Source organism: Gopherus evgoodei, chromosome 10, assembly GCF_007399415.2.
Source record: "Gopherus evgoodei ecotype Sinaloan lineage chromosome 10, rGopEvg1_v1.p, whole genome shotgun sequence".
NCBI classification, from domain to species: domain Eukaryota; kingdom Metazoa; phylum Chordata; order Testudines; family Testudinidae; genus Gopherus; species Gopherus evgoodei.
The window spans coordinates 68,774,514-68,802,029 of NC_044331.1; the positions used below are offsets into that span (position 1 = coordinate 68,774,514).

The following is a 27,516-nucleotide window of genomic DNA, read 5'->3' on the forward strand; positions in this document are numbered from 1 at the left end:
CTATAATAATCCTGCATTTGGTAACAAGAGTGATGCAAGTGTTTTGCAGTGATGCTGCAGACAATGGTACAGTTTTTCTTGGATTATAACTGATTTTGTCATGAGTTTTCATCTTCTCCTGCATCAACAAATGTTGGGAATAGTTCAGTATTAGCTGAAGTAATGCCTGGCTCCCTGAAGCCACAACGTAATTGGCCTAGCGTTGGTCATAATGCTGGCTATATCCTGAGAAAACCAGCCAGACACATATAGGACTGAAATAATTTATAATGATTAATTAAGTGGCTCAGAAAAGTATTTAAAAATATTTTTATAAGTTCTGTGTTATTTTAAGATTTAAAAAAGCAGCATCAGGGGATTTAAAGTGGTAATTGATGTAAGGATCTTGCTACTAATGATGACTGTTAGCCTCTCTGCTTACCTTCCACCCAGAAACTAAATGTTTCTGCAAACCTAAACAGACTTAGCCTGAGCTAGAGCAGCAGCTGTGTCTTTTTCAAACCCACCTGCCCTACCTCATGCCTGCTTGCCAAACACTTTAGTAGCTGGTGGTACTAAGGGCTGCAGAACAGAGAGAAGTGATGACATTTTAGAGAAAGTCTGTGGGTTTGATGACTTGTGTGAGTTTGATGACTTGTGTGAAAGCATAAAGCTGGAGTGTGAGTGATGCCACTATCTGAAGGCTGAATTGACATGTTATCACCATATCTATCAAAATATCATCACTTCTCAAATGCAGTGTGGTGACACCCCACTAGAACATTACTGTGATGCTGTGAAAGATGGTGATGGTTTCAGGGTCCTTAAAGTGTTATTAGGACCTGTGCACAGATTCCACTGAAAATCAGCCCAGGGATGCTGGAACAATTTGTACAGTGGGGGTCCTAAGAACCATTGACCCAAACTGCAAACCCTGTTTGGATGATGGATGATGGAACTTCAAGCCAGGTGTGATGCCATGCCCCACACCCCTAATTCCAGCACTTATGAATCAGGGTGATTCTGGGAATAACAGCAAGGGAAGCAAGATTTCCTACACCTGATATAAAATGGGAGTCACCTTCATATTTAAATAGGAAGCGCAGTACAGCCTCCACCCCAAACTACAGATCCTTTGCATGCAATATTCCATACTGAGGCAAGCAGCCTAGGGCCCAATAAAACTACCATTCCCAGCACGCAACTCTGTGTGACAAATGACGTAAGGAAGTGGGTGCAGGGAAGTGTTGCATGCTGGGATTTGTAGTATCCATCTCGGGTCACTCAGCTGAGCAGCTCGGTTGGTCGCCTCCACCCGGAAGCTCTGGCAGGGTGGTGGGAAGACTCGGGAGAGGGGCGGAGTGCGGTGAGGTTTGCGGTTGCCAGGAGTCCGCTGCTCTCTGGCGGGGAGCGCCGCGGCGCGCTCTGTGCAGGGAACCAGGCCGCGCTGAGCCCGCCAGCAACGTATCCGCGCTCCTTGGGGGCCTCGTAGCAGGTACCAGGCTGAGGGCGGAGCTTGCCCTGGCGCGGGGACGGGGACACCTTTCCAGGTGTGTGCCGGGGCCCTGCGGCTGAGGAGTGCGACTGATTCCGGCCTTCCTCCCCCAACCTGAACCCGAGGGGCCGCCATCTCCGTAAGGGGGGGGTCACCTGCCAGAGCGGGGAGGGGAAGCCCGAGGGAGGAGGGGGGCGGGTTTGGCGCGGGGAATCGTCACCCCTGGTTTAAAATGCTTTAGCGTTATGTGGTGGGGGCGGAGGCTCTGCCCTGACGGCTGCGCTTGGCGCACCGGCGCGTGTGGGGCCGCTGCTGTCTCCGCACTCCGAGGAAGAGGCGAAAACTGACGGTTCCCCGCCCCACACACACAGACCTCAGCCACTGAAAGCTGCCCCCGTGTGTGACTCGGTGTCAGAGCTGGTTATGTGCTCGGCGCTGTATAAGATGAAGAGTCCCAGTCCCACGGAGCTTACTTTCTAAAAGGCAGCTGTAGCTAAGACAAGGCTCAGTGGGAAAGTTTTAGTTGGGGGGGGGGTGAGTGTTGTTCTATTGGGAGTGGGTGGAGAAGGCATTTGACTCATGTGGGTTAGTGCTGGTGGACTTCACAGAAAGAGCAATTCTTTTAGGCGGCGTTTGGATGAAGAGGGAATAGGGACTGCGAGGAAATTAGGAGGCAGTTTGAAACTTAAGGGAGGGGCATCTTGGAAGAAGGCAGGAACGAGAGGGAGAAAAACACAAGGCATGCTAGTCCTGCTTCTCCTTTTGAGTTTCTACTTGGCTGTGAATTTTTAATCTGGATGGGGCCTGCTACCATAAAAGCATTGGTGTTGGTTTTGAATGGAACCAATTTTATAATTTGTGGGGAATTTCCAGGTTCCATTCAATTTGTAAGAGAGCCTGAAATTTAACATCGGTCGTTGGGGTTCTGCCATAATGAGACCTGATGAGGTGATGGAGAACTGGCCCCAAATAACTTCCTGACCCCAACAATCCTGAAAACAAATAACACACAAGACCAGTTACCAGCTGAGAATTTTCTTTTTCTTGGCTGAGCAGTTTTTAGCACAAGTAGAATGGTTGCTTTTGTTTTCTTCATAACAGATTCAGTGACTCAAATCTTAATTTCTTCTCTGCACACTTAATAATTTGAGGACTTTAGTTGAAAAGCCCACATACTGGGTTCAGACTGGGTTTTTTGATAGCAGTGCTTCAATCACTTAGCACAGAAGGACAGTGAATTTATATTGTGTAAGCAATTTTGGGAGTTGTAGCAGAATTTTCTTCTCTTCCTCGGTTCTGAGCCCATGCACTCAAGCAGAGCAGGTTAATAACTTATCAACCCAAGAATGTATTTTTCCCTTATATATGTTGTAGGTGGTTTGCATCATAAGTAACTCACAGTAATAAGAGGCACTACTTTTGCCCACAGCTTCCAGACGTCCCTCCTCACAGCCTCAGAATTGCACAAATTGTTGTATAGAAGATGTAACAAAACGCTTTATGATATGTACCCCGCCCTCTGTAGTAAAGCTGTAATTCCAGCAGTGATTCTAATAGCATTACCATTAGGAAACAGGAGTAACGTGTACTTGTTGGTTATAATTCCATTTTAGGATTCTAGTAATCTGTGGGGATTTTGAAATAACCATATTTTATATTTGTGAGAACGTAAATCATACAAATGTAATCAGGAAGTGGGAGGGGATTGGAAGGAGGATTTTGTGCATTGATGAAAAGATAGAGTAAAGAGATAAGAATGGGGGCAATATGTCTTTGAATTATTTGTTTAACCATGTGTTTTGTTAAATAAGTTACATAGATTTAAAACTTGCAAAAACCTGTCATGGGATTCAGGTGATGTACAAATCCTTCAGGCTCTAATTTTCATGGGTTTATGATGTCCTCAGGATTCACCAATGGAAACTCTACCGGTTCAGTATGTACATGTCAGGGCATATAATTCATTATTTTCCTCTAGGTTCTCAATCACCTATATTGGAAATGGTTGTTTCAGGTGTTGATTAATTACAGCACCTGCAGACATATGTGTTTGCCTTCTATTGTTAACTTAAGTGGTTTATTTATAACAGTGCGTTCCGTATTGCAGATCTCTAAGTGGTACATCATAATCGAAGGGAACCATCTATTCTTGTGATTACATCATGAACATTTATATTGAGTGGCCTATTTCTTTCCTCACCCAAAAAAGCATTCAAGGGAGGATGAACTTTTTGTAAAACAATACAACTGCATTAATCTTAGATGCATTGAAGGCACAAACAATATAGTTTTGTTTATTTTTTAAACTATTAGTTTAAAAAAAAATTAGTTACCTTCCTATAGCAAAGCTAGTTTGAGCCTAAACATGTTTACAGTGTTTGTTTTCTCAGCTTACTCTCAATCAAATGCATGCTTTTTTTTCTTCACAAGTAACAATAACAGCATTGCCACCATCATATTTTTAGTACTAGTTTTTCTGATGTTTCACTGTTGAGGTTGTAAAGAATGGCTCTGTCAAGGGAGAACTGTAGAGTGACAAGGGTTACAAGTGACTTGGTACCTCAAAGCCTCTTTCTTTAGCAACTTAAGGTCCCAGTCCTGCTCCCACTGAAATCAATAGAAGTTTTGCCATTGATTTAAAGGAAAATCAAGCCCTTTATGAAACAGCAGTCTCTTAGGGATGATTTGCGGTTGACAGTAGCACAGATTAAAATAGTAGTAGTAGTATTGGGTTGTTGTTTTTTTTGTTTCTGGTGAGAGAGACAGAAACATAACACATTTTAGAGAACAATTTATTTTCTAATTCTGCAAGCCAAGATTGTCATGTATATTGCTGTATTTTGTATTCTTGGCAGTAATATTTCCTCTGTGTGCAGCACAATATTAAGATGGAGGACTATGAGAAATTCTGTGAAAAGCATCTTGCCAGGATCCAAGGAGAGTCAGTTCAAAGGGAAACCTCTTCATCTGCTCAGAAGAATATCTCACTTATTCAATTTCATGGCATTCCTGTGCTTTCACCTCTGGTAAGATTCCCTTGCCAATTAGGCATTTGTATTCAAAAAGAAGAGGACAACCATTTTTGTTCTTATTTCTATCTAGATAAGATAGGACCAACCTTGAGTAGTACAGGAGACCAGTACTTGTCTGTAATGTTGAGGGTCAAAACCAAAATGAAGGTGGCGGGATAGGGGGATTGTCATGCAATGTAGTACAAGAGGATTTTGTCATTGAACAAATTAGATTGTGGTGCTTATGAGTTTGGCAGTGCGTGCTGGGTGGACTCTTTTTCTTCCCTTCCTGCTATACTCAATGGTCTTTCTTCTCTAAAGGCTGCCCTTCCCCACTCAATAATACCCTCCTTTCTACAATATTCCACTCCACTATATCTATCTTGCACCACATCTACCCTAGTGTATTTCATAGACAGAATTCTAACGGGTAGCAGCGGTGTAAGTTATAGTGTTAAAAGGGCATAGGTATTCTTTACCGGTGTCATTTAACTGATCCTTAACACTACAGCTACTACTGGTGGAGCTGGACCAGTAAGAAATTAAGGCTATAAAACTGACTAGCATAAACAAAGACAATCTTGCAACACAGCTATATATGTTCTTGGAGGCGCCCTGCTAGAGGCTTTTTCTATACAGAAGGTTTTCTGAAATCTTCTAACTGTTGCTTCTTATATCAACAAAGCTACACTAGTTCAATGGTGTGAGGATCTGAGAAAAGCGTCAGTGCAGATGCAGCTCCTTTAACTGCTTCCTACTCTGTGTAGGACTCTGAGTACTCCGATTCTGATTTCACAAAGTAAACAGGGTAACTTTTACTTTCAAGCCTTTTATTCCTAACTACATTTCCTTGCTCTTAGATTATATATGTATGTATGTTTGTGTATATTTATCATGTGGGAAACCAAGTAAATATTACTACTAAACACTTTCTTTTCAGTTGAAAAAAATGCTGATTTACCAATTATTTAACATTATTTGGGGCTTGTTTAAATAGTACTGGATAACAAGAAATAACACTAGGAAAACACATAGGGTGACTAAAGAGAATTTAGCTTTGGAACTTTTTATTCAGCAAATGCTGTTTCTAGGGACAAAGAAGGGAGCTAGAAGAAAGTAAGCTAGAGCAGAAGAGTGATTGATTTATAAGACCTTGGAAGGGACTTGTATGTTTAGGTCTGATAGTATGATGGGTCAGTGTGGAGATCCCACATCCCAGCAATTAGACAAGGTCTTACGGGTAGGGAAACTGGGGTGAGAGTGGCCATTTGGGTGCTTGTGCGCTCTGTATACACCATTAAAAGATCTCTTTACTGGCTCTGCATAGTCTGGGTGTGGAAGGCCATCCAGTGAGAGGGTCCACATGATCAATTATTGAGTGGATCCTGTAAAGCTAAATCTCTCTGTGCTTCATACGCATATGCTCCAATTCTGGGCTTTATGTGGGTTGAATAAATTTTCCCTGGCTTGCCAAAAATATTTATGATTAAAAAGAGACTAATCTTCAAACTGCATAAAATCTCCACAAACGTATGTGCTCTCCCATTACATAGCAAGTTTTAAATATTTCTTATATTTAATTTTGCTTTTTGATAAAGAAAAGTCACTGATACTTTGTTTTTCAGCTGAGTCTTGAGAGAAAAAAGGAATGCAGCAGGATAACAAAAGCACTTGATGTAGAGATCTGGAAGCAGAATTCCAGGAAAAGAGCTTTACTGAATCGCGTTCAGGAGATCTTGGAAAACATGCAGGCAAGTTTGATGCAAGGTTTTTTAATCAGTTGTATGAAAATGTCTTCTCTACGCAGTCCAAGGGTCTTTGAAGGCTAGTAAGATCTCTAATATAAACTTGCAGTTACTAGCAGTTTACTCTCTTTAGACCAAACATTTGCTAGTAATTTATATATATGATCCGGTGAACAATTACAGTGAATACATGTAATAGTTTTAAATAATGTGTTAAGTTTTCAGTTGTGGTCCGTGCTCAGTTTGGTATTTGTAAAAATCAGCTAGTTTTTGTGGTACGGCTATTGTTTTCATAACACCATTTAAAATAGCTAGATAGATTTCCTTCCGACTGGTCACGACTATAAAAACTGTTAACTAGTGACATTACTCCTTTTTCCCCTTGAAACTAAACTTGGCAAAATAAATAAGTGCTGGTGTATGTTTTGGAATTTATATTGTAATTATCTTTTCTTGTGCAATGATGGGACTGTTCTCAGGGGTTAGACAGGCAGATACTTTTAAATTAGTAGTTCTCAACGAGGGGTTTGGGGCCCCCTGGGGGGCCATGAGCAGGTTTCAGGGAGGCCACCAAGAAGGGCTGGCATTAGACTTGTTGGGGCCAGAGGTAGAAAGCCAAAGCCCCACTGCATGAGGCTGAAGCCTGGGGACCCAAGCCCCGCCACCCAGGGCTGAAGCCGAAGCCTGAGCAACTTAGCTTCATAGGATTCCCTGTGGCATGGAGCCCTTGGCAATTGCCCTGCTTGTGGCCCTCTAATGCTGGCTCAAAACCCAGTAGTTGTGGGCTATGGAGGTTTTTATAGCATGTGGGCAGGCTTAGAAAGAAAAAGGTTGAGAACCCCTGCTTTACATTTTTTTTTTCTAAATAGGCTTCTTAAAACAATGTAGTTTGGGTTTTTTTAGTAGGATGTAATGAAGCCCTTGAACTAACCCACCAGCTCACTGAACACAGTTTGCATTGGGCTTATGGCAAATGTAATCTATTGAGCTTCTTGTTATGTTTACTAGTGTGTGCATGGAAACCATCACCTGACTTGGGATTTGAAAGGTAGACCAGGAGCATATGTTGAGAATACAAAAATAATGGTTTGCTGCCTTCTAGACCTGCTGCAGTTATTGGGCACTTAGGTTGATACAACTCTGACAACCTTTTATTCTTCGCTTTAAATACCCTGTTGTCAGTAGCTGCACTGTTACTTATACCTAAAGAGGACTGTGAATTTATACAAAGGGGCAGATAATACTGAATGGTCTGTGCTCTTTTTTGTGTTTCTGTGTGTCAGTTGCTTGCCACAGAAGCAAGCTCTGGTTACATAATAAAAACAAAAAGGTTTTCTTGTATGTCCATAAATTTCATTGAGAACTATGTATGCACTCTTTGCATAATGCTTCTCTAATTGCAATGGGTTAATCTGAGTTGAAGTCTATTTAATGTTAATGTTGGAAGTATTTGAATTACATGTCAAATAAACGCCAATGATAAATTTATGTAACATCCTATTGTCCTGAACACTGTTCTTTAATTGGCAGTCATAATATTACTTGAAGAATATATGTTCAAATATCTGTTTTTCTTTTAATATAATTTTTATCATAGGTGGTTGGTCTGATGATAAAAACTTCTGACTAAACCAAATATTAAAATATATCTGTTGCATACTCCTCAAATTACCGTTGCCAGTTGGAAAGGTCCTGTTCTGCATCGTAGACTAGTGTAGTTGCCATAGTTCCGTTCGAGTTGGAAAATGCATGTCGCATTAAACTGACAGCAATCTAATTTTATAGATCAGAAGGCATATGTACTGAATCTTAATTAGAAAACAGAAGGGCTTTATTACACTGAATTGACATAATAATTTTCAGTTTTTCTTTGCAGGTCAGAAAGGTGTCTAGTATGAGCAATTTGGATCAGGGGGAGTCTGAGAGTGGTCACTCTAATTCAGAATCAGAAGCCTCAAATGGCTTCACAGTGCTATCAAACATCAATTTGCCAAGTTCTATTGCATGCTGTGGTACTACAGACCTTGAAAAAACATTGGAAATTATGCCAGCAGACACTGCTATCCAGGTTACATCAAGTGGAATGGACTCAGTTAGAAGCACAGAAGAACATATTTCTCCTGAACAAAGTGAGAGCAACCTCTCAGAAAATATTGCTTGCCCAAAGATTACATCTCCTGATAAAACACAAAATATGACTACTTCAAATGCACATGTAAACCAAGAGCATACGGAGGTGCCACCAGCCTGTGAGGAAGTACCTGATCCTTATGTAATGAGTCTTCAAAACCTTCTGAAAAAGTCTAGGGAGTACATAGAGAGAGAGCAAACCAGACGTAGCATAAGAAGTAATTCAAAAAGAAGTGTTAATGAAAATCATTCAGATAAAGAAAATGATGCAGTTAAAAGAAATGTGTCTGGGAAAGAGAGAGCGAGGTTTACAGGTAGGAGTTGTACTCCTCTGACACTTGATAAACCAAGTCTTAATAAATCAAATATTCTTCTCCAGGGTGCCTCTGCCCAAATAAATAGCATGAGTACATCAGCTTCACCCAGCTTTTCTAAAGTGGATATACCTACAAGAGCTGGAACCCCCCCAGTTTTGGATTCGGATTCAGATGAAGAATTTAAAAATATCTCCACCTTTGATCACGACACTAGTATTGTCAGAAGCCTTACAGGTTCTTATGCCAAATTACCCAGCCCGGAACCAAGTATGAGCCCTAAAATGCACCGAAGACGTCCAAGACCTTCATCAATGGGACACATAGTTATCAATAACCCTGTGAATGCCTATGAATTAAGCCCTTTAAACAAGGGAAGAGCAATTGACTTGATCATACAAGATGTCACTGACCAAACCAATGCATCTGAACCTGTGCCAAAATTCACTGCTGACATCACTGCAGTTTGTTCTAGCAAAGCTCATGTTGTTAACAAGAATTCTTCAGAGACTTCAAATCACATGTGTCAGCATTCCATTAGTCAACTAGAGAGCAAAGGAATGATGGTGTCTTCCATAATGGAGGGAAAGCTGGATGGTAGAAGGCCATACAAAATGGACAGTACTACTTGTACTGTAACTCCAAATTTGCATGAGTCATATGCAGTCAGTCAGTCGATGGTGACTCAAAAGCTCATAACTATGAATGGAATCAAGCCAGATAGTTTATTAGAAAAGACCAAAAGTAATTCACCCGTGGAACTCAATAAATCTTATGATGTAGAAAATCCATCTCCATTACTGATGCAAAGCCAGAATAAGCATCAGCAAATGGATACTCCAAATGTTTCTTCTGGAAATGAACACTTTGTAGAAAATGGTTTCGAAAAAGTGAAACGTAGGCTTGATTTAGATATTGATAGCTCACAGAAAGAGAACAACCCTTATGTTTTAACAGATGGAACAGAAGAGCAAGAGAAGTGGAGGTTGCAAGACCGAAGATGCCCCATAGGATCTGTTTATGGTAACAAGAATGAAACCTCAGGCAGTGGTACCAAGGGTGAGATAACGTTTTCTGTAGTCAGCCTTTTTCCAAGTTGGAAAGTTACTTTTAGTTAGAAATTTCATTTTTAGAAAATAGGCCACTGTCTTTCATCTGCACCTTTAGTTTTTTGAGTATTCTCCTAGCTTGTGCATCATTTATGATCAAATGACAGGATGCATTTCTGTATTTTTAATCCACTAAACATTAAGTAAGGCCCTGTAGTAAAACAGGTTTTTCTGAAACAGAGACACTTGTGAAATTTTTAATGACAGAAAGAAAATCTAAATGAATTCTTGTGTACCAGGGAAAGGTCAATAGGGCACCTAACATGAGTATGGTGGGCAGGACTATGATAGAGCAGTTTTTTGAGTTCTTAAAATGTAAGAAAACAGATGCACACTGCAAGTAAAAACATACATGTATTAAAATATCAGCTGCAAGTAACTTCAATATTACCAGGATTGGCATTCTTCCAATTCAAGAATAAAAATGTCGTGTGTCTTTTTCTCTAATGAAGTCTGTAAAGGAAAATATCAAAACTAAGTGGAATAAATGTTTTTGTGTACTCAAGCAAGTAGTCATATTCTTTTCAGAGCTAGTCTCTGAATGTGACTGCTTGAATCTGGGATTGGTCAGTGCCATTTATACTATCCCATCTATGGATGTGCGGATCTCAGAAATGAGAATATGAAATAAAAGAAAAATATTCTACTTCATGTGTTTGTGGAAATACCAGCGGTGGGTGCTTTATAACACCTAATGGCAAAATGTATTGAAAATGTAGAGATCTGTTTATCTAGCTTGCAGAACACTTAGAAAATATAAGAATATATGATTAATGCTTTATGATCAGGGCCGGCTCCAGGCACCAGCTAAAGAAGCAGGTGCTTGGGGCAGCACTCGGGCCGCTCTTGGAGTGGCACGTCTGGGTCTTCGGCGGTAATTCGGTGGCGGGTCCCTCAGTCCCTCTCGGAGCAAAGGACCTGCTGCCGAAGAGTGGAGTGGTGCAATTGCGCTGCTGTGGCTTTTTTTTTTTTTTTTTTTTTTTTTTTTTGCGCCGCTTGGGGCGGCAGAAAACCTGGAACCGGCCCTCTTTATGATGCATGTGGTGGTTTTTTTGTTTGTTTTTTTTTTCTTTTCAGAAGAAGAGATTTTGAAAAATAAACTCTTGGCTTTTGAAGAAATGAGAAAGAGACTTGAAGAGCAGCATGCACAACAACTGTCAGTACTGATAGCTGAACAAGAGAGAGAACAGGAGAGATTGCAGAAGGTGAGGGAACAAGATAGGAAAATGCTAAGATGAGGTGTTTAGGGTTAACTGCTCAACTTGCTATTTTAGTATAAGGGACTGAAACAATGTAGTCTTTCTCTGCATGTCATACTCAAGATGGATATTTAATAAATCTGTCTGAATTTGTGGGAGCTCTTTGAAGAATGACTGTGAAACCTTTGCTGAGCTTCCATGTTGGTCTGGCTAGCAGCATTTAGAGCATTGAGAAAACTCATGCAGCAAAAACAGGAGGCTTAGGACTAGTCTCTGTTTTAGTATAGAGATGAAAGGGTATTCCCAGGAGAGAGATTCATAATTGATGAATGCTTTCGTATCAAGCTGCAAAAGGCAAGAGATGCAATAGGGACTTAAACCTATCCTGGAAAAGCTAGACAATTACTGCACAGTCAGGTATTGGCTTGCATAACATCTTCATGATCTATTAAAACAGCCAAAAGGGAAAGGAAGCCAGATGTGTATATTTGGGAAAGGCTGAGCTGCTGGGTTCCTTGCTGTATATTTATTCAGCACATCTGTTTTAAGTGCAATTATATCATTTCTTACATAGAGGTTAGTGGAAATTAAGATGCCTTTAGATCAGTGATTTTTCAACCTGTGGTCTGCAGACCCCTGGGGGTCCAGACTATATCTAGGATTTCCAAAAAAGTTTGCACCTCCATTCGAAAAATTTTAGGGGTCCGCAAATGGGAAAAAAGGTAGTAGTTAAAGTGCCTATGTTGTATTGAAGCTTATGCCAGGATGCAACTGCTTGCTCAAAATGTATTTAAATTCCATTACGTAGAATCAAAGATCTGGTTTTATTTCAGACTTTTAATCTGCAGGAGATAGAAGAGCAGGAGAGAAAGTTAAAAGGAAAGAAGAGTGCTACAGCAGACACAGAAATACCCAAAATGACCATCAGCAGTGGGATGGAACTGGAGTGGAGAAAAATAAGCGAAAGTGGCTTGTTGGAAACTGTGCTGACTCAAGTGGAGACAATCCATAACACAAACTCGAACAGCACTGATAAAAGTAGGGGGCAAATATTAAAAGTTTACTGGGCACTGTAAAGCAGAATATCCCAGATGTACTGGCTGGTTCATGGTATTGATAATGGTAGCATCTCTGCTTCTTCACTGGTTGGAATCTAGTCCAGCCAGGAAGTACTGAAAGTTAGCACCTTACAGCTGCTGTTTAAAAATGTAAAAATTTATTAGCGGTCTTAGCAAGCTTATGTCCACTTTGCAGGATCAGAAACTACTTCTGTAATAAAATTCTGAAAGTACCTTCCTTGGTCATATGCCTTTTGGATAAGATCTGGAATAGTATCATTTTACTATCTGACATGCCATCTACTGGAGACTTTTTCACACACTAGCATAGTGGTGGACCTTTTTCCACTTCGATTATGATATTTCTACATTTTGAATAAAAATATAGCGGATACAACACAAGGGAAAATGCTGGCAGCAATTTTAGTCCAATATATATCCCAATGTAAAGTAAATTCAAGAAAGATTTGGTTTCAATATAGAATGTTAGCTGTTATCTCTGTACACTTAAAAAAAAAAAAAACTTCAGATGTCATAAAACTAGATTTGTGTGTGTGTGTGTAACTGGTGCATGACGTGTAAGCATTTGAATAGTAGTTTGTGTGCACATGCTTCCTGTTTAGTACTCATTTGTTCAATCATACATTCTGCTTTCATATAGGTTTTGCCAACACTACCATGCCCAGTAGTTTTGGTTCAACAAATGAAGCTCCGTTCTACCTGTGGGGACCATCTGGTAGTGGAATGTCAAAAATATCAGCATCCAGGCTTATTAGGGCCAAAACCAGGTGGTCTCAGGTGTGAAAATTAATTGACTTAAGCTTTTCTTTTTTAATTTTTTTAATTATTTTTTTTTCCTTAAGCATCTAATTCTGTCAGGACAACTGCTACTGCAGGTACGCATTAATAACTTCCAATCCAAAACTACTAATTGATCCACAGTTCTTAGATGGATTTGTACTAGCAGACACAAGAAGAGAGCAGAACAATATTTTTCTCATTATAGTACAGGCAAATTAATCCTGTAACCACATCTTTATTCTGTTAACCAAATTGATACTGGGGAGTTCTGGCTAGCCAAAGTGTATTTGGCAAAATTTAATACCTGGCTGTTAATACAAGATAGCTGTACAGACATTTTTTGTTAAACAAGTAACAATCAATTTAACTTAATTTATTTTGAGAAATTAAAATTCAGAACTTTCGTTGGATTTGATATAGAAAATCTCTTAATTTTAATCTTTTTTTTTTTTCTCAAAAGGCCTTCAATCCAGAGATGCAAATGAAGTTCAGTAAGATCACTGCCTTGGCAAAGGGATTTCTGACTCGTAGGCTCATGCAAACAGAAAAATTGAAATATCTTAGGCAAACCGTTAAAGTAAGGAGATAACTGTAAAGATGCTTGCTTTATGCATTTTTCCCCCCTTCTTCCTGTTGGTTTCTGCCACTCCCTTTCAGCTGACAAATCAGATCTAGACTTTTTGCCAGAGCACAAAATTCATTTTACTTTGAGAATTAACTAATGACGTTTACTACATAAGTAATATAGCTCTGTCCTTTTTAGAGAATGAATTAACTACCCAACACATAGTTGTGTTAATTATTGCATGCTGCGTACATACCATTTTTTATAGTGTCCCAATAGTACCTTTTCCTGTGCTTTTTTTGAAGTGACCTATAAAACCATTCTAATACAGACTGAAGTTGGATAATTGTTTCTTAGATATATTCTTAATTATCTAGCATGCAAACTTTCAGTTGAAATGAACCTTGCATGGCAGAATATACCTTATTCGGACTTTCATATCTGCTGTCTTAAAACTTTTTTTAATCTAACTGTATTTTTCCTGGATCCTGAGTTAGTATGGCGGTTTCCTGTATCAAACTTGTGCTGTAATTTTGCAGCTTTCTAAATTTTCAAATAGCTAGATGCTAAAATTAGAGGCATCATCTAAGGTATTCCATTAATGTCTTAAATCTGCCCCTCTGTCCCTAATTAATTTCATATGAGGAGAGGAAGCTAAGGACAAGGGAGTGGAGAAGGGAAAAGAGAGATGAATGATTTACCCTGTGACTCCTGTTGCTCATCAAGGCAGCACACCATCTCCATTAATCTGAATATTTCTTGGGTCTAACTTGGTAAATTAGTTGCTCCTTTACAGCACAAGTGTGGAGAATGGTGTGCATGTAGGTACAAAGTAAAAGATGTTAGACAGGATACAGCATATAGGGGAACCCAATCTTGCAATAGTGAGAATGCTAAGTTACTTCTGCTTTGTTACAGGAGTAAGGCCAAGGAGGAGATTGTCTAAGAACCCCATTTATTTTTATTTTTTTTTTAAGAGAATCACGGTTAAATCCATGTCTGTTTAGCTACCTCCAGTCTCTGCCTACACCAGGGAATGGCAACCTTTGGCACGCAGCCCATCAGGTTAAGCCCCTGAGGGATGTGCTGGCCGCCACTTCCCGCAGTCCCCATTGGTCTGGAGTGGCGAACCGCAGCCACTGGAAGATGCAATCAGATGAACCCGCAGACTCAGCATGTAAACAAACTGGCCCAGCCCGCCAGTGGGCTTACCCTGGTGGACTGCATGCCAAAGGTTGCCGATCCCTGGCCTACACTATATCCTTTTCCTCTGAACTTTTGAGATTAAGGGAGCAGATGTATACATGGTTTGAGATTTACTTCCACTCAGTGTGAATGATTAAGCATAGTACATAATTTTTCTTTTTATTTTTTTAGGATACTATGGAGTTCATAAAAAATTTTCAGTCTGAAGCTCCCTTAAAGAGAGGAACTGTTTCGGTGCAAGATGCATCCCTACAAGAAAGAGTGATGGCTCAAGTAATGTATATTCTAAGCTTTTCTTTTATAATTACTTCATTGTAAAAGAGAGAAATTATTTTATCTCTGCCAGAATATCTGAAGACCTCAGAGGGTCAATATTTGAAATGAAAATTTTAACTATGGCCATTTTGTGCTGACACAAGCGGTTTTAAAATGTAGTTGCACCAAGAAAGCTTCATAAAAGCTTTGATTTATTTCAGCTGCGAGCTGCACTGTATGACATCCATGATATATTCTTTATAATGGAAGTATCTGAAAGAATGAATATTCTGCGTCATGATCGTGAAGTTCGCAAAGAGAAAATGCTGAGGCAAATGGTATGTTCCAAGTTTTTATCCCGTTAGGAAAGTGTATATTTTTGTCACTAGTTAAGTATCTGTTGTTAATTATTGGAGTAAGATACAGATTTTTTTTTTCCTGACCCAGTAAGAAAAATAAAACCTTTAGCTTTTTTGAAAACAATCTTCCTGATAATTGTGTGGCTTTAGCTGTGGTGCTCCAGTAGTTAAACTTGTTCAGAAAGACTCCAGTCTACAGTAGGGACTTGGTGCCTGGATGCTTCCAAAATGTATGCGTGTGTCTGTCTCAGAGAGAGAGAGGAGAGAAGTGATGGAATTATTTTGATAGCAAGAGAAAAGGTGCACATAACTTTTTTTTTTGTTGGTTTTGTTATTTTAAATTAAAGTTTGAAATGTAGTTTTTTTTTTAAACATCACCATGTAAACTAAAGAGTTGCATTAAAACTTTTAAAGCAGATTTTATAATGAAAAGTGACAATCTTTTAATTAAGGTGGGTCAGATGGGGCAACTGTAATAAAAATAGTAACAAATATTAGTATCCACTTCTGTGTTTTTGTAGGCTAAAATAAAGACTCCACGAGAGAGAGTGACGCTTTCGACAGCTACACAGAAATCTCTGGATAGGAAGAAGTACATGAAGTATGTATGTGTTTAATATTTTTTGGTAGAGAGAATTGGAAGGAAGGGAATAGTTGGTTGAAATACAGCTGAATCTTTTAGCAAAATGGTTTCTTATGGATTTTGGAAGACTCTCATTTGCTAGAAAGTCTTTATATGTAAGATTCCTTTTTACATAAGTGTATTGAATTCTATTTCTTCATAATGGCATTTTTTTTTATATGAGTGTAAACACTCATCTTGTTCTCTGTACCTACTGGCTTTTATCTAATTTTTCTCTGAAGTCTGATCACCAGAATCATGGTTTACGTTTATCATTGTCCAAATACCTTCTGTATTTGCTGTAACAACTCAAGTGAATCACATTACTGCAGTTAGTGGTGTTGGTGACATTCCTGCTGAGTTAGCATTAATGACCCAATGCCGCACCATGGCTGTAGGGAACTCTTTCCCATCGGAGATGCCATTCTTTGGATAAGGTAAAATTTGCTTACCTGTTGCCAATAAAATCCATAACAGCTTTTGGAAAGATAATGGTTGCCCCACTGCCATGATTGTATTAAGTTTAGGTAGCTGCATCCTGCCTACAAAAATTTCCTCTAGTTCTCAATTGATATAATATTCTTCACTCTGTCCTGAGCTGTGTGTAATGTTGCTGTGTGCTGTTAAAGTGCTGTTTCAGTGATGAATGAAGTGACTCCTGTGTGACTAGTCTGTAGTTGGTTTGCAAAACATGAGTGCTGTATTTTTGTTGTTTTATGGCTTTCTCCAAAATTAGCTTTGTATGATAAGAGATGCATGCATGTTGGTAGGAGTGCCTTATGGCATAATGGAGACAATTGCTTCTGTTTGTGTTGCAGTTGGAAAGTGTAGTCTGTACTGTACGTAATTTTGCCAAAAAAGTGGCAATAATACTGTTTAGGTGGCTTCCTTTTATTTTTATAGCTTCTTGTCTGACAATTTTTTATAATTGTTTTTCTTAAGAAACGTTTTAAAAGTATTTGGATACTTACACTTTTTTTGTTTCATTAGGGCTGCAGAAATGGGAATACCAAATAAAAAATTAATCATAAAACAAAATACTCCTGAAGCAAGGTCAGTGAAAATTACATTTTTGTAATTAACACTAAAATGTTCTTAACTGTTTTATAATGCTAGGTCTGTTGACTGACTGCTTGCTTGCCATCAGCTAGTCACCTGTCATCATTGCCCCTGGGTAATGGAGAATGCACAGGGCTAAACTATTATATGAAAGGTTATTCACTTGCCTACAGTAAATAAATAGTACTTTTCCAGCTTCAGTTTCTCAAGATTTATATCCTCAAACATGACCTTTCTTGTCTGTGTTTATTTCACTCAGTTGGTCCAGTTCCCAAGTTTCTCAAGTGTTCGGTGCAGTGGTAGCATCTTTAAGCAAATGCTTGATGCTATTTTTAAAACAGTATGATATTGTTCTCTCCACTTCCCCAGACATGAACCTTCATGTAGCGAGCTGTAGAAAAGTCTCAAAATGGGGGTTATTTAAAGAGATTCTCAAGCTTCAGTAGCATTCTTGCCTCTAAATTGTAAAGAGAGAGAGATTCATGTCTTGCACCTGGCCACTATCTTATACTCTGTGTTAATAAACTAGTACTGAACTGTTAGAGGTGCTGTCTTCCAGATGACATCTGTCTACACTAGAGAATATTGGCTAATACCAGTTCAGATGCTTAGAATGATGTATGTATGCTATTTTACAAGCAGTGCATAAAACATTTCACAGGTATGCCCTCTACTGGTATGATTGCATCATCTCTGAGCAAATCTTAAAAATAGCTTTGCCTGCTTGATTTCAAACAGTGCCAGTGTTAGTTTGATAAACCTGAAGCACTGCAGCTGTACTGTTTAAGTGGGGCCTACCAGGACAATCCCATGACCACAACAAGGAGCCACTGGTCATGTCATTCCCAAACAAACATAGTTGTACAAAGCAACAGAGAGTCCTGTGGCACCTTTAAGACTAATAGATGTATTGGAGCATAAGCTGTCGTGGGTGAATACCCACTTCGTCAGATGCATGCCCACGAAAGCTTATGCTTCAATACATCTGTTAGTCTTAAAGGTGCCACAGGACACTCTGTTGCTTTTTTACAGATCCAGACTAACATGGCTACCCGTCTGATAGCTGTACACAAAATTTAATTTAAAAAAATTACAAAAATAATAAAAGCAAGATCTGTCTTCCCAAGAATTACCGTGTGAAGTTGTTGATGCTATTTACTGTGGACTGCAGGCCAGTCTGTTGAGCTGCAGAGGCAAGTTATGGCCTCTGCCATGGCTCGTGCATAGTTCTGCCCCCACAGTGTGTGTGTGTTGCTCTACAAACGGAACCAAATAATTCAAATAAACCACGGGGGAGGGGCGGACAAGAGGGCCACATCATAGTAATCGGTGAAAATATTTATTGCTCGTATAAACCTGCTCCAAGTTTCTTATAGGAAGCCTTATGATAAGTGCCACAGCAAATGTTGGAGGAGGTGCTGTGTGTGGATCTGCTATACCAGGGTAATAAATGTATGCACACAGAACTGTTGCAATAACAATTGGTGCTGGAAATGTGTAGCTGCTCTGTTTCTAAATTGAAACAGTTCAGTCCTTTAGTATAGACACTTGTGAAACAGATTCCTTCTTTCTGTCTCTGAAGGCTATTTCAGTGCTTTTCTTGAGTTTTAATGGTTGCCACACACAACTGGATGCTCTCTGCATTGGCAACATGTAACCAAACACCGTGCTGGCTTCTTTGGGATTCTTGGAATATGGAAGGCAATATATAAAAATCAAACTTATTTAGAAACAAAATAGACAACACTAATACAGATTTTGTTTTTAACAGAGTACTTCAGCCAAATCAAGGACAAAATACTCCAATTCAAAGGCTTCTTTGCAGGCAAGGGTAAGAGTGCTGTATGTGTTTTAATGCACAACTTAAAGGTTGAAAGCAAATGCAATATCTGAATCAAATAATTTCCAAGTAAGAGCTACATGCATCAATGCAAATATTATTCAAATGCAAAATGGCTAACTTAAAATTCATGATGAGACAATTCTTAAAGTTCCTAGCTTTTGTTTTTCTTATATTGTAAAGGAAAAAAATGCAGTGCTTTTTCTCTGTTTTTCATTTACACTGTGTTCTGACATCTGTATTTGTAACATTCATTCCATTAAGTTTTGCTTCCACTTAGTGAAAGTGAAATATGACTTTATAAGAAACACTTACCTCCTAAATAATGCAACATGTACTCATTAGATCAGTTTCTTGAATAGAGTAGTAAGAAAAAAAGTGTGCATGGAGAGTTTCTCCTATTAAGGTGTATGCATAATTCCTAGTAATATTAATAGGAGTTTCACAAGTGCACATTCTGGAAGAGACTCCACTGTTATCACTTACAGATGTTTTCATACCAAGAACAGTTTGATAGTGTTTTTCTTTATTGGATACAATCTCTGGATTTTAATGCAAGTGACTTATTAACTCTTTTATATTTAATTAGAACCCCTAAGACCTCAATGAAGGGGGTTGAGCAAAATAGAAAGAAGTCCTCAGAGAGCAGAGTGCCTAACAAGGCAACTTCAGGTGTGTAGAAAATGGGTTCTTGGATCTCTTTTAAAACGAAGATATGAGTGAGTTACTAGTATCAAGAAAATTTAAATGGGATATCTTGTTTTCCTTTTCTTGCTGCTGTAGCTTTGCTATAATACACTTTGACTAAGTCAACCATCTTTCTATATGTTTATAAAAACAAAAAATGGGGGTAACTTAATAGTACATTTTCAAATTTTATAAAAGACACGTACAGTTTAAGATTACTGCTTAAATTCCTTCTCTCACCAAATGCCTGATCGCCAAAAATATGCAATTTTTAGTAATATATGTAAAAACCCACTAATCATAAGAGACCTGCATAACTGGAGTAGATAGATCTAGACTCTGACCCGGATATTTATATTTTATGCCATTTATTCCTATTTCTTAATCTATGGAAGACTTGTCCTCAGAAAGAAAAACTCAGAGGACATGACTTGGATTTTCAGAAAATTTACTAGCAGGAATATTATATGAATTCTTTACTTTAAAACATCTTGTAAAATGCTATGCTGTATATTTAACACAGACAATTTATGATCCTTTTCCCTCTGATATACCCAACGCTGTGCATGTCAGTTTTAGATGAGGGTAGTCCAAGTTCCAGATATGGAGGTTAGTGGTTGGTTGGTGTTTTGTTTGTTTGTTTTTTTAATGAAAAGGGGTTTGGACGGAATGCCTAGCTATCCATAGATCTGGTTTTGTCCATTCCATGCCTCAACAAAATATTAGTTGAAGCAAAAATTTTCTAATACTTTTCCACTTTAAAACTTGAATGTAAACAGTTGTGATTGATTAAAACAAAGTAAAAGCTTTTTACTCAATTGGTCTTTGTCATCTACTACAGAAATACGATTTAGGAACTTAATTAATGTAACTCACTTCTAAAATTAATGCATTTATATGGTTGGGTACCTATTAAAAATTAGGAACATCTGGGATCCTATTCAGGAAGTAAAATCATGATTTTTTGGGATGCAACAAGTGAGCTATAGAACTCTGTATGATTTTTCTATCCAATCTTGTTGCATATAGGGGGCAAGTTCAAATTCAAACTCCCCGCCCACTGCTCAGATACTAACTATTTAGCTAACGAGAGCTGACAAAAACACAGGTCAAGGAATTGTTCAGACTTGTAAGGTCACTCAATTAAAATTACAGAAACCATGCTCTGAAGAGTCAATATTCTGGCCTGCTTAGTTTAGCTAGTCGTAACTTTCTTATGACATTTTGATACTCAGCAGTGAAAATAATCCTATTTATGATGATGGCTCCAAATTTTGTGTGGCCTGCCTTCATGACCCTTTGATGAATTGCTGTAAAATTACTGTATGTCTCATAATAGCCATCTGACAGTTGTTTCGAACTGGCTGTACGGAGGTGTAGTATAGTTATGTAGTATAACTATCTCCTTATTTCATCTAGAGTGTTTGAGCATCAGTGTTTCCAGGACATTTGTAGTATCAGCACTTCCAAACACAAATAATAAATCAGGCAATATCCATCTGTGCTAAATTAACAGCAGTGCATTGCCAAATCATTATCTGGAAGAAGCCCTAACAAGTGTAAAATAAATAATCTGAATATTTGTGCAGTATTAAAAAAGCTTAAACTTGAATTAATACATGTAAATAAAACTTGAATTATCATAGAATCAGGGTTGGAAGGGACCTCAGAAGATCATCTAGTCCAACCCTCTGCTCAAAGCAGGACCAATCCCCCACTAAATCCCCAAATGGCCCCCTCAAGGATTGAACTCACAACCCTGGGTTTAGCAGGCCAATGCTCAAACCACTGAGCTATCCCTCCCCCCTAATTATGTATATGTTTGAACTAAATCGAATAGTTTACCAAATTATTAACAGAACAATTTACTCAGTTATAAAAAAAAAACACCCTGAGTTTGGAATATAACAGACTGAGTGTTCAAAAGATGCACTGTAAACTGTTTAATGTGGGTGAGGCAACAAATTGTTTCCAGGGAGTGGTCATGCCCAAATAAACAAAAATCTTTTTTTAAAATATATATATATATTTACATTAATTTGTTTAGCTTTCAGTATAATTTATCTTACATTTGTGACTGTGCTCCTGAAAATGAAGACTCAGCACTGGCTTGCTCTAGGCAGAGCATTGGCATATTTCTTCCCGTAACTCTGCAAGTGCATGTCAGTACTGACTTGCTGTTTTAGTTTTTGACATTTCTTACGCAAAGACTGAAAATGACGTGGTGGCTTTGTTGGGGCTAGGATGTGGCAATCGGACTTAATCTTACTTCTGACCCAATCAGAACTTGAATGTATATCACTAGATGTGAAATGCTCATGTATCAGCCCATCTACTCTTTCTTCCATTTTTTTTTTCTGACTTCATCATTTGAAATTCCATATCCAAAGCTTGGTCTTTCTCTCTTAATTACAACCACTAATTGAATATCTTTTCCCCTCTAGTACACACAATAATTTTTCATTTAGGACCACTAATTGAACACTTCTGTTTTTGTTGTGTCCTACTTTTGCCTTTAATATTGAGCTTTGGAAAAAAAACTGAATTTCAAATTAAGTGTCTGACTCCTCTAATTCTGGATCTACATGCCCACTTTTATCTTGGTTAAGAGAAAGAGTTGGGTTTTTTGTTTTGTTTTTTAAACTGGGATACTAAACATACTGGGCACGTTTTGAAATCTAGAGTTGCACTGTTGCTGAACGTAGCTGGTACTTAACAGCAGAGAAACAATAAATAGCTTTCTGCTTTTTCCATCAAGTATGTAGGTTGGGAGTATAGACTGAAAGCCAAAACCTTAAGGAAATGTCCTAGAGAAATTACTAGAAAAGGAGAAACTTTTTATAATTGTTGCAGTTCTCTTTAACTATCATATACACAGACATTAATATAGAATTGTATCTCTTTTTTATATATATCCCTTGAATTCTATACAGGGTTAAACTATAAAAAGATGAATTTGTAATAAATTCTGTGGACTCATACTAAATTTCTATATAGCCCAATTGGTTTCATTCCTACTGAATTCTCTAAGAGTTTTCTATAAGGATAAGTAAAATCTTTCTATATACTCTTTCTCTTTCACATACACTCATGGCTATTAATTGTTGTGTACATTGATTTTAATGGGAAATAAGACTGCTTTTTGTTTTTTAAAGGTAAAATCCAGATCATTGGTGAATGTAGTCAAAACTGTCACTTTATTTCCTGAATGTAGGCTTTGATCCATGTAGTGTGCACATGAGGGTTGAGAGTGTAGTGTTGAGGCACTGATAAGGTACCATGCTCATCAGCCCTGTTACTTCATCTTATTGGACCATGGGTAAGCTGAGGGGTGCAGGTATTGCACGTTGCTGGGTCAGCAAAAACACTTTTGTGACGAGGTACTGATGTGGTAAGACCTTTAGAATTTACGAAGCTGCCTTGCTCTGTTTCTTATAAGTGCAGCTCTTAAGCACCCATAAGTATCCACTTCTCCTTGCTGCCAGTCAGAGTAACAGAACATACAAATGGCATCTACTCGCATCATCCTATACAGTGGATTGCATGCAAGTACCTAAGACCTGGCCTTTCTCCACTCCCCTTCCCACCCTCTCAGCTCACTGCTGAGCACTGTGCATATTTTGCTACACAGGTGTGTGGAAAATGTTGAGGTCTATCCCTTTGCCCAGGAGCTTGCAACAACTGAGCTGTTAATCTTGAAAAATGCTTGTTCCCAGCATGGTGGAATTCTTCCAGATTCACAAAATTGAGATGGCTCTCTTTGTAGAGGCATAAGCTAAAATGTGACTCAGATCCTTAGTGTAAGAAGGACTCTGTTTGATGGCTTTTGTCAGGGTTCCCTCCCCGCTCTGAACTCTGGAGTACAGATGTGGAGACCCACATGAAAGACCCCCTAAGTTTATATTCTACCAGCTTAGGTTAAAAACTTCCCCAAGGCACAAATTCCTTTCCTTATCCTTGGACAGTATTGCTGCCACCAAGTGATTTAAACTAACATTCAAAGAGGGGCCATTTGGAGCCCTGTCCTCCTAAGTCCCTTCACCCCTGTTCCTGGGGAGGCTTGAGAATAATATACCCACCAGATAGGTTAACAAGGTGAGCATAGACCAGTCTCTTGGGTTTTTAGTGTCCTAAAAACCCATCAGGTTCTTAAAAGAAGAACTTTACTTTTTTTTTAATAACTAATAATTAATAATAAATAATAAAAAAAAAAGTACCTCAGTAAAATCAGGATGGAAAGTAATTTTACATGGTAATAAAAAGACTTAAAACACAGAAGATTCCCCTCTAGGCTTAACTTTAAAGTTACAAAACAAGAACAAACCTCCCTCTTAGCATAGGGAAAATTCACAAGCTAAAACTAAAGATAATCTAATGCATTTACTTGCTATTACTTACAATTTCTATCATTTTAGATGTATCATTTCAGTAGGAGCTGGATTACCTGCATGGTCCCTCTATTTTTGTCTCAAGAGGGAACACACAGAGAGCACAAAGCTTCCCCTCCCGCCCCCGGAATCCCCTTCCCCCCCCCCCCCCGTTGGTCCTTCTGGTCCGGTGCCAACTAGGTTATTTGAGCTTCTTAACCCCTTACAGGTAAAGGAGGGATTTTGTGTTACCCTTAGCTGTATCTTTAGATAGATAGATAGATAGATATAGCTATATATCAAGAGAGAGAAAACACGAACGAATGAACACACAAACTTAGTCTGGTTGCAAATTTCAACTCGGAGACCTGTAATAAATTATCTCCTGAAAAGACAGTTTGTTATTAGGATTCAAGTATTCTCTGACTTGTATATTTTCCCTATCTTTGTTCTAGTCTGCTTAGGTCTATAGCCTCCTTCTTGGCATGGATGTAACACCTCAGGTAGTTTTGCTAGATACACTAGAGCTAAAGGGAAAACATACCCTCTTACTGTATGTCCACCTCACCTGTTCCTATAGTAAAACCTGTTAGAGGAGCTTTGGGGAGGAAATTTCCAAGAGGATCTCCTCAGAGTTCCTTCTCTTGTTTGTGTGTGGTGGCAAAAGGAGGGTTTGTGTCCTCATCCCCTTGAAATAAACTGGATGATGTTGCAGGAAGCTAGGACCATCTTCATGAAGGTGTTCTATTTTTCCACCCCCTCCCTCATCTCCATTGGAGTTGTGCTACCAGGATGACAACTCGTCTGCAGCTGTCTTGATGAAAGTGGGGTTGAAAGGGAAGTTGATTTGTGAAAATTAAAATAGAGACACTGGGAGAAGAATGTGCACCTTGCTCCTGGTCTACCAACTGCTTCCCTCTGACCTGCTCAGGTTTTACTCCTCACCCTGTGTGGACTCCATGGGGTGGGGTGAAAGGGATGCTGTGGAGGTGCTGAACCCCGTTCCCTTTTACATGCAGAGGGTTTCCTCTGTGCATGGATATTTGAGGGTGGGGGAGATCAAGCCCATAAATAACTTACTGAAATACTACAATTAAAATTTAAAACGCTAATGTATTTAGGTTGTGCATTTATACTTTGCATTGTTCTTGCTCAGTCTGTCTGTCTTGGGTGGTTCTTAAGATTTTTCTGCCTTTGAGGGTGGGAGTTGGGGTGGTGAGGAGGAATGAGTTTTTTATATTTGCCTGACAGGGATGTAATGTATTAAAATGATGGTAGATATTCATTGTATAATAGTGAAGAGTTAGGCAGTTTAGAATAGTTAAATGATCCATAGTAGTTAAAATGCTTAGCTAATGTTATGTAATCAAGTGTTATAGTACAATATAGAAACATCATCATTTCAAGTTTTCTAATCTTTTAAAAATTTATATATTGCAGTTATAGGTGTTTTGGAGTAGCAGGAAAGCAAGGGGAACACTTACTGAGGAAGAAAATGCTATAATTTATAGTTATTTACAAGCCTTTTTACAACTCGAATAACCTGTTTTATTCATACATTTTAAGGTATTTGAGATATAGAATAAATTATGAAAAAAGTTAATGTTTAAATCTATTTAAAAGCATATTTGAACAAGTTTGTGTATTCCTGTCCTTACATTTTTGGGGTTTTATTGGACAATTCTTTTATAAAAAGAACAGTCACAGCCATGAATGTTAACTTTTTGTTTCTGCTTTATTTTTAGGAGTATATGCAGGAAGAATCCAAAGAAAGAAGCCAAATGTTGTGACAATTTAAGACGTCAGCACTCGCTCGGATAAAAAAAAAGGCTATTTTAATGCAATAGTCTCTTTAGCATTGGTTCAGATCTTGCATCTCCTATATGTATGCTTTGAATTGACAAACGTACACATTTAACATATTTTGCATATTTTAAGGACATAGGTTTTTATGGAATGATGTTAAAGTAATGAAGAGGGCTACAAATAAGTTCTTGTACTCATGAAAACAAATTGCATGTTACAAATCTGTTCAGATTACTGCAGACATATGTCCACATTCAAAATGCTCTGTTGTAGAAAAGAATATAGTGCAACATTGTTTATTTGTATCTTTCTGCCATCTCTCTGACTTATATACAGTGTCATGCACTTTTTTGTACTATAGGAAATATATTTACAATTGCAATTCATACACATTAGTCTGTATAACTGATTTCCTATGTGTACATATTTTAGCCTTTTACCCTAAAATTAGAGAAGTAGAAAAGATAATTTATTCAGCTGTAACAATACTGTGCTTTTTTCCTCTGTATGTTTGAGAGCAGCATCACTGAGTGTATCATTACATATGAATGTGCTAACCTCTCAATTTAAATACTAATGACAGATATTGTTACTCATTTCTATTGACTGTTTGCAGACATGGATCTGAGTTAATTGCTGGCATACATGTGCAATTCTATTTACATGAATGAAGTTGTACCTGTTCTCATGGGTGGTGAATTTAGGCCACTATGATGAAACATTCCAGGCAATTTTTCCTCCATACTGTTTACTGCATTTTCTAATTCCAAACTACGTTTTGATCAAGATGAAGTATAATTAAGATGTAGCAATTCTATGATACTGTACAAGAGTTCTAAAAGGAAAACCTTTAATTGTCCTCAGCAGTCATACAGATGACTGTTTCACACCATTATGTGTCTTAAGGTTTTATTTTTGACATTCCTAGATCTACTTTACTGTCTAAACAAGTAACTTGGAACAGTTTTTTATTTAAAAAAAAAAAATACTGTCAGTAACAGATCCAAGCACTGAAGCCATGCTTCCATGTTCTGAGTCCCTAAAACTTTGCAAGACTTAACTTCCAAAACATGTTCCTGTTTGCCCCTGTCTTTTTTACTATTTTCAGCCATTATGAATATGCTTCTTTGAAGAGAGAGGCTGCTTAGTAATTTTAATCTTGATAATGAATTTTTGAATCTTTCTTTGGTTTTCAAATAAAATAGAGAAAATCTTGCCCCTGTGTATATCCATCCTTAAAGGCAGGTATTATTCAGTCAACAGTATACTTCTGATCCCCACAGCTTTAAGGTGGTAGAGAGGAGGACTGTTTAAACAAAATAATTTACATATTTAATGAAAATGTCAAATTTTACTGTTTCATTAGTATGTGTTTGCTATAACTTTGGTGGTGTTAATCCAGGTGGGCATTGGTATAACAGCAGACTTGACCCAAAATATTATCAATATTCATTAAATATCTTAATATAAAAATTAAATAGATGGAAGGAAAAATGCCTTAATACAAAAATGCATGTATGAATTAACGGAACTTGTTTGGGGATGGCCTTAAACCTACAAGTTATGGTTTGCATCTACAAATCAGTACCTTATCCTGTACCTTTTGTTGCATTATTATAAGCAAATGTTACTTACCATGCAGTATTTTAAACTGAGACAGACATGTACTTGAAAAAGAGGCAATACTAATACGAAGAAATATTTAGAGGATTAACAATGGTTGTGTACTGTGGTCTTATTTGAAAAAGAGGCAATACTAATACAAAGAAATATTTAGAGGATTAACAGTGGTTGTGTACTGTGGTCTTATTTGAAGGCTCTGAGGCAGATCCTCAGCTGGTCTTACTTTACACCAGCTGAAGACCTGCACCTATCTGTTTTAAACACTATTGTTCTTTAGTTTCCCACC

General features: G+C 38.2%; 1 protein-coding gene across 11 annotated transcripts; it reads left to right on the plus strand.

The window, feature by feature from the left end:
• The first annotated feature begins 1,250 nt into the window (after positions 1–1,250).
• On the plus strand, positions 1,251–26,823 carry CCP110 (centriolar coiled-coil protein 110). Of its 11 annotated transcripts, XR_004002289.1 has the most exons (16): positions 1,251–1,474; positions 4,351–4,500; positions 6,111–6,236; positions 8,107–9,733; positions 10,861–10,988; positions 11,816–12,020; positions 12,702–12,838; positions 13,302–13,418; positions 14,784–14,885; positions 15,089–15,205; positions 15,748–15,827; positions 16,839–16,901; positions 18,679–18,738; positions 19,337–19,419; positions 25,242–25,367; positions 25,547–25,620. XR_004002289.1 is itself a non-coding variant. In XM_030577396.1 (15 exons), exons 2-15 carry the CDS (start codon positions 4,363–4,365, stop codon positions 25,597–25,599), a joined length of 3,036 nt encoding a protein of 1,011 aa, XP_030433256.1. In that variant the 5' UTR covers positions 1,251–1,529; positions 4,351–4,362; the 3' UTR covers positions 25,600–26,823. The 11 variants fall into 11 exon arrangements, 10 of the variants coding, with proteins under 10 accessions (XP_030433256.1, XP_030433251.1, XP_030433252.1 ...); XM_030577396.1 differs by lacking the exon at positions 25,242–25,367 and having other exon boundaries at positions 1,251–1,529; positions 25,547–26,823; XM_030577391.1 differs by lacking the exon at positions 25,242–25,367 and having other exon boundaries at positions 3,582–4,500; positions 25,547–26,823.
• The last annotated feature ends 693 nt before the right edge of the window (positions 26,824–27,516 follow it).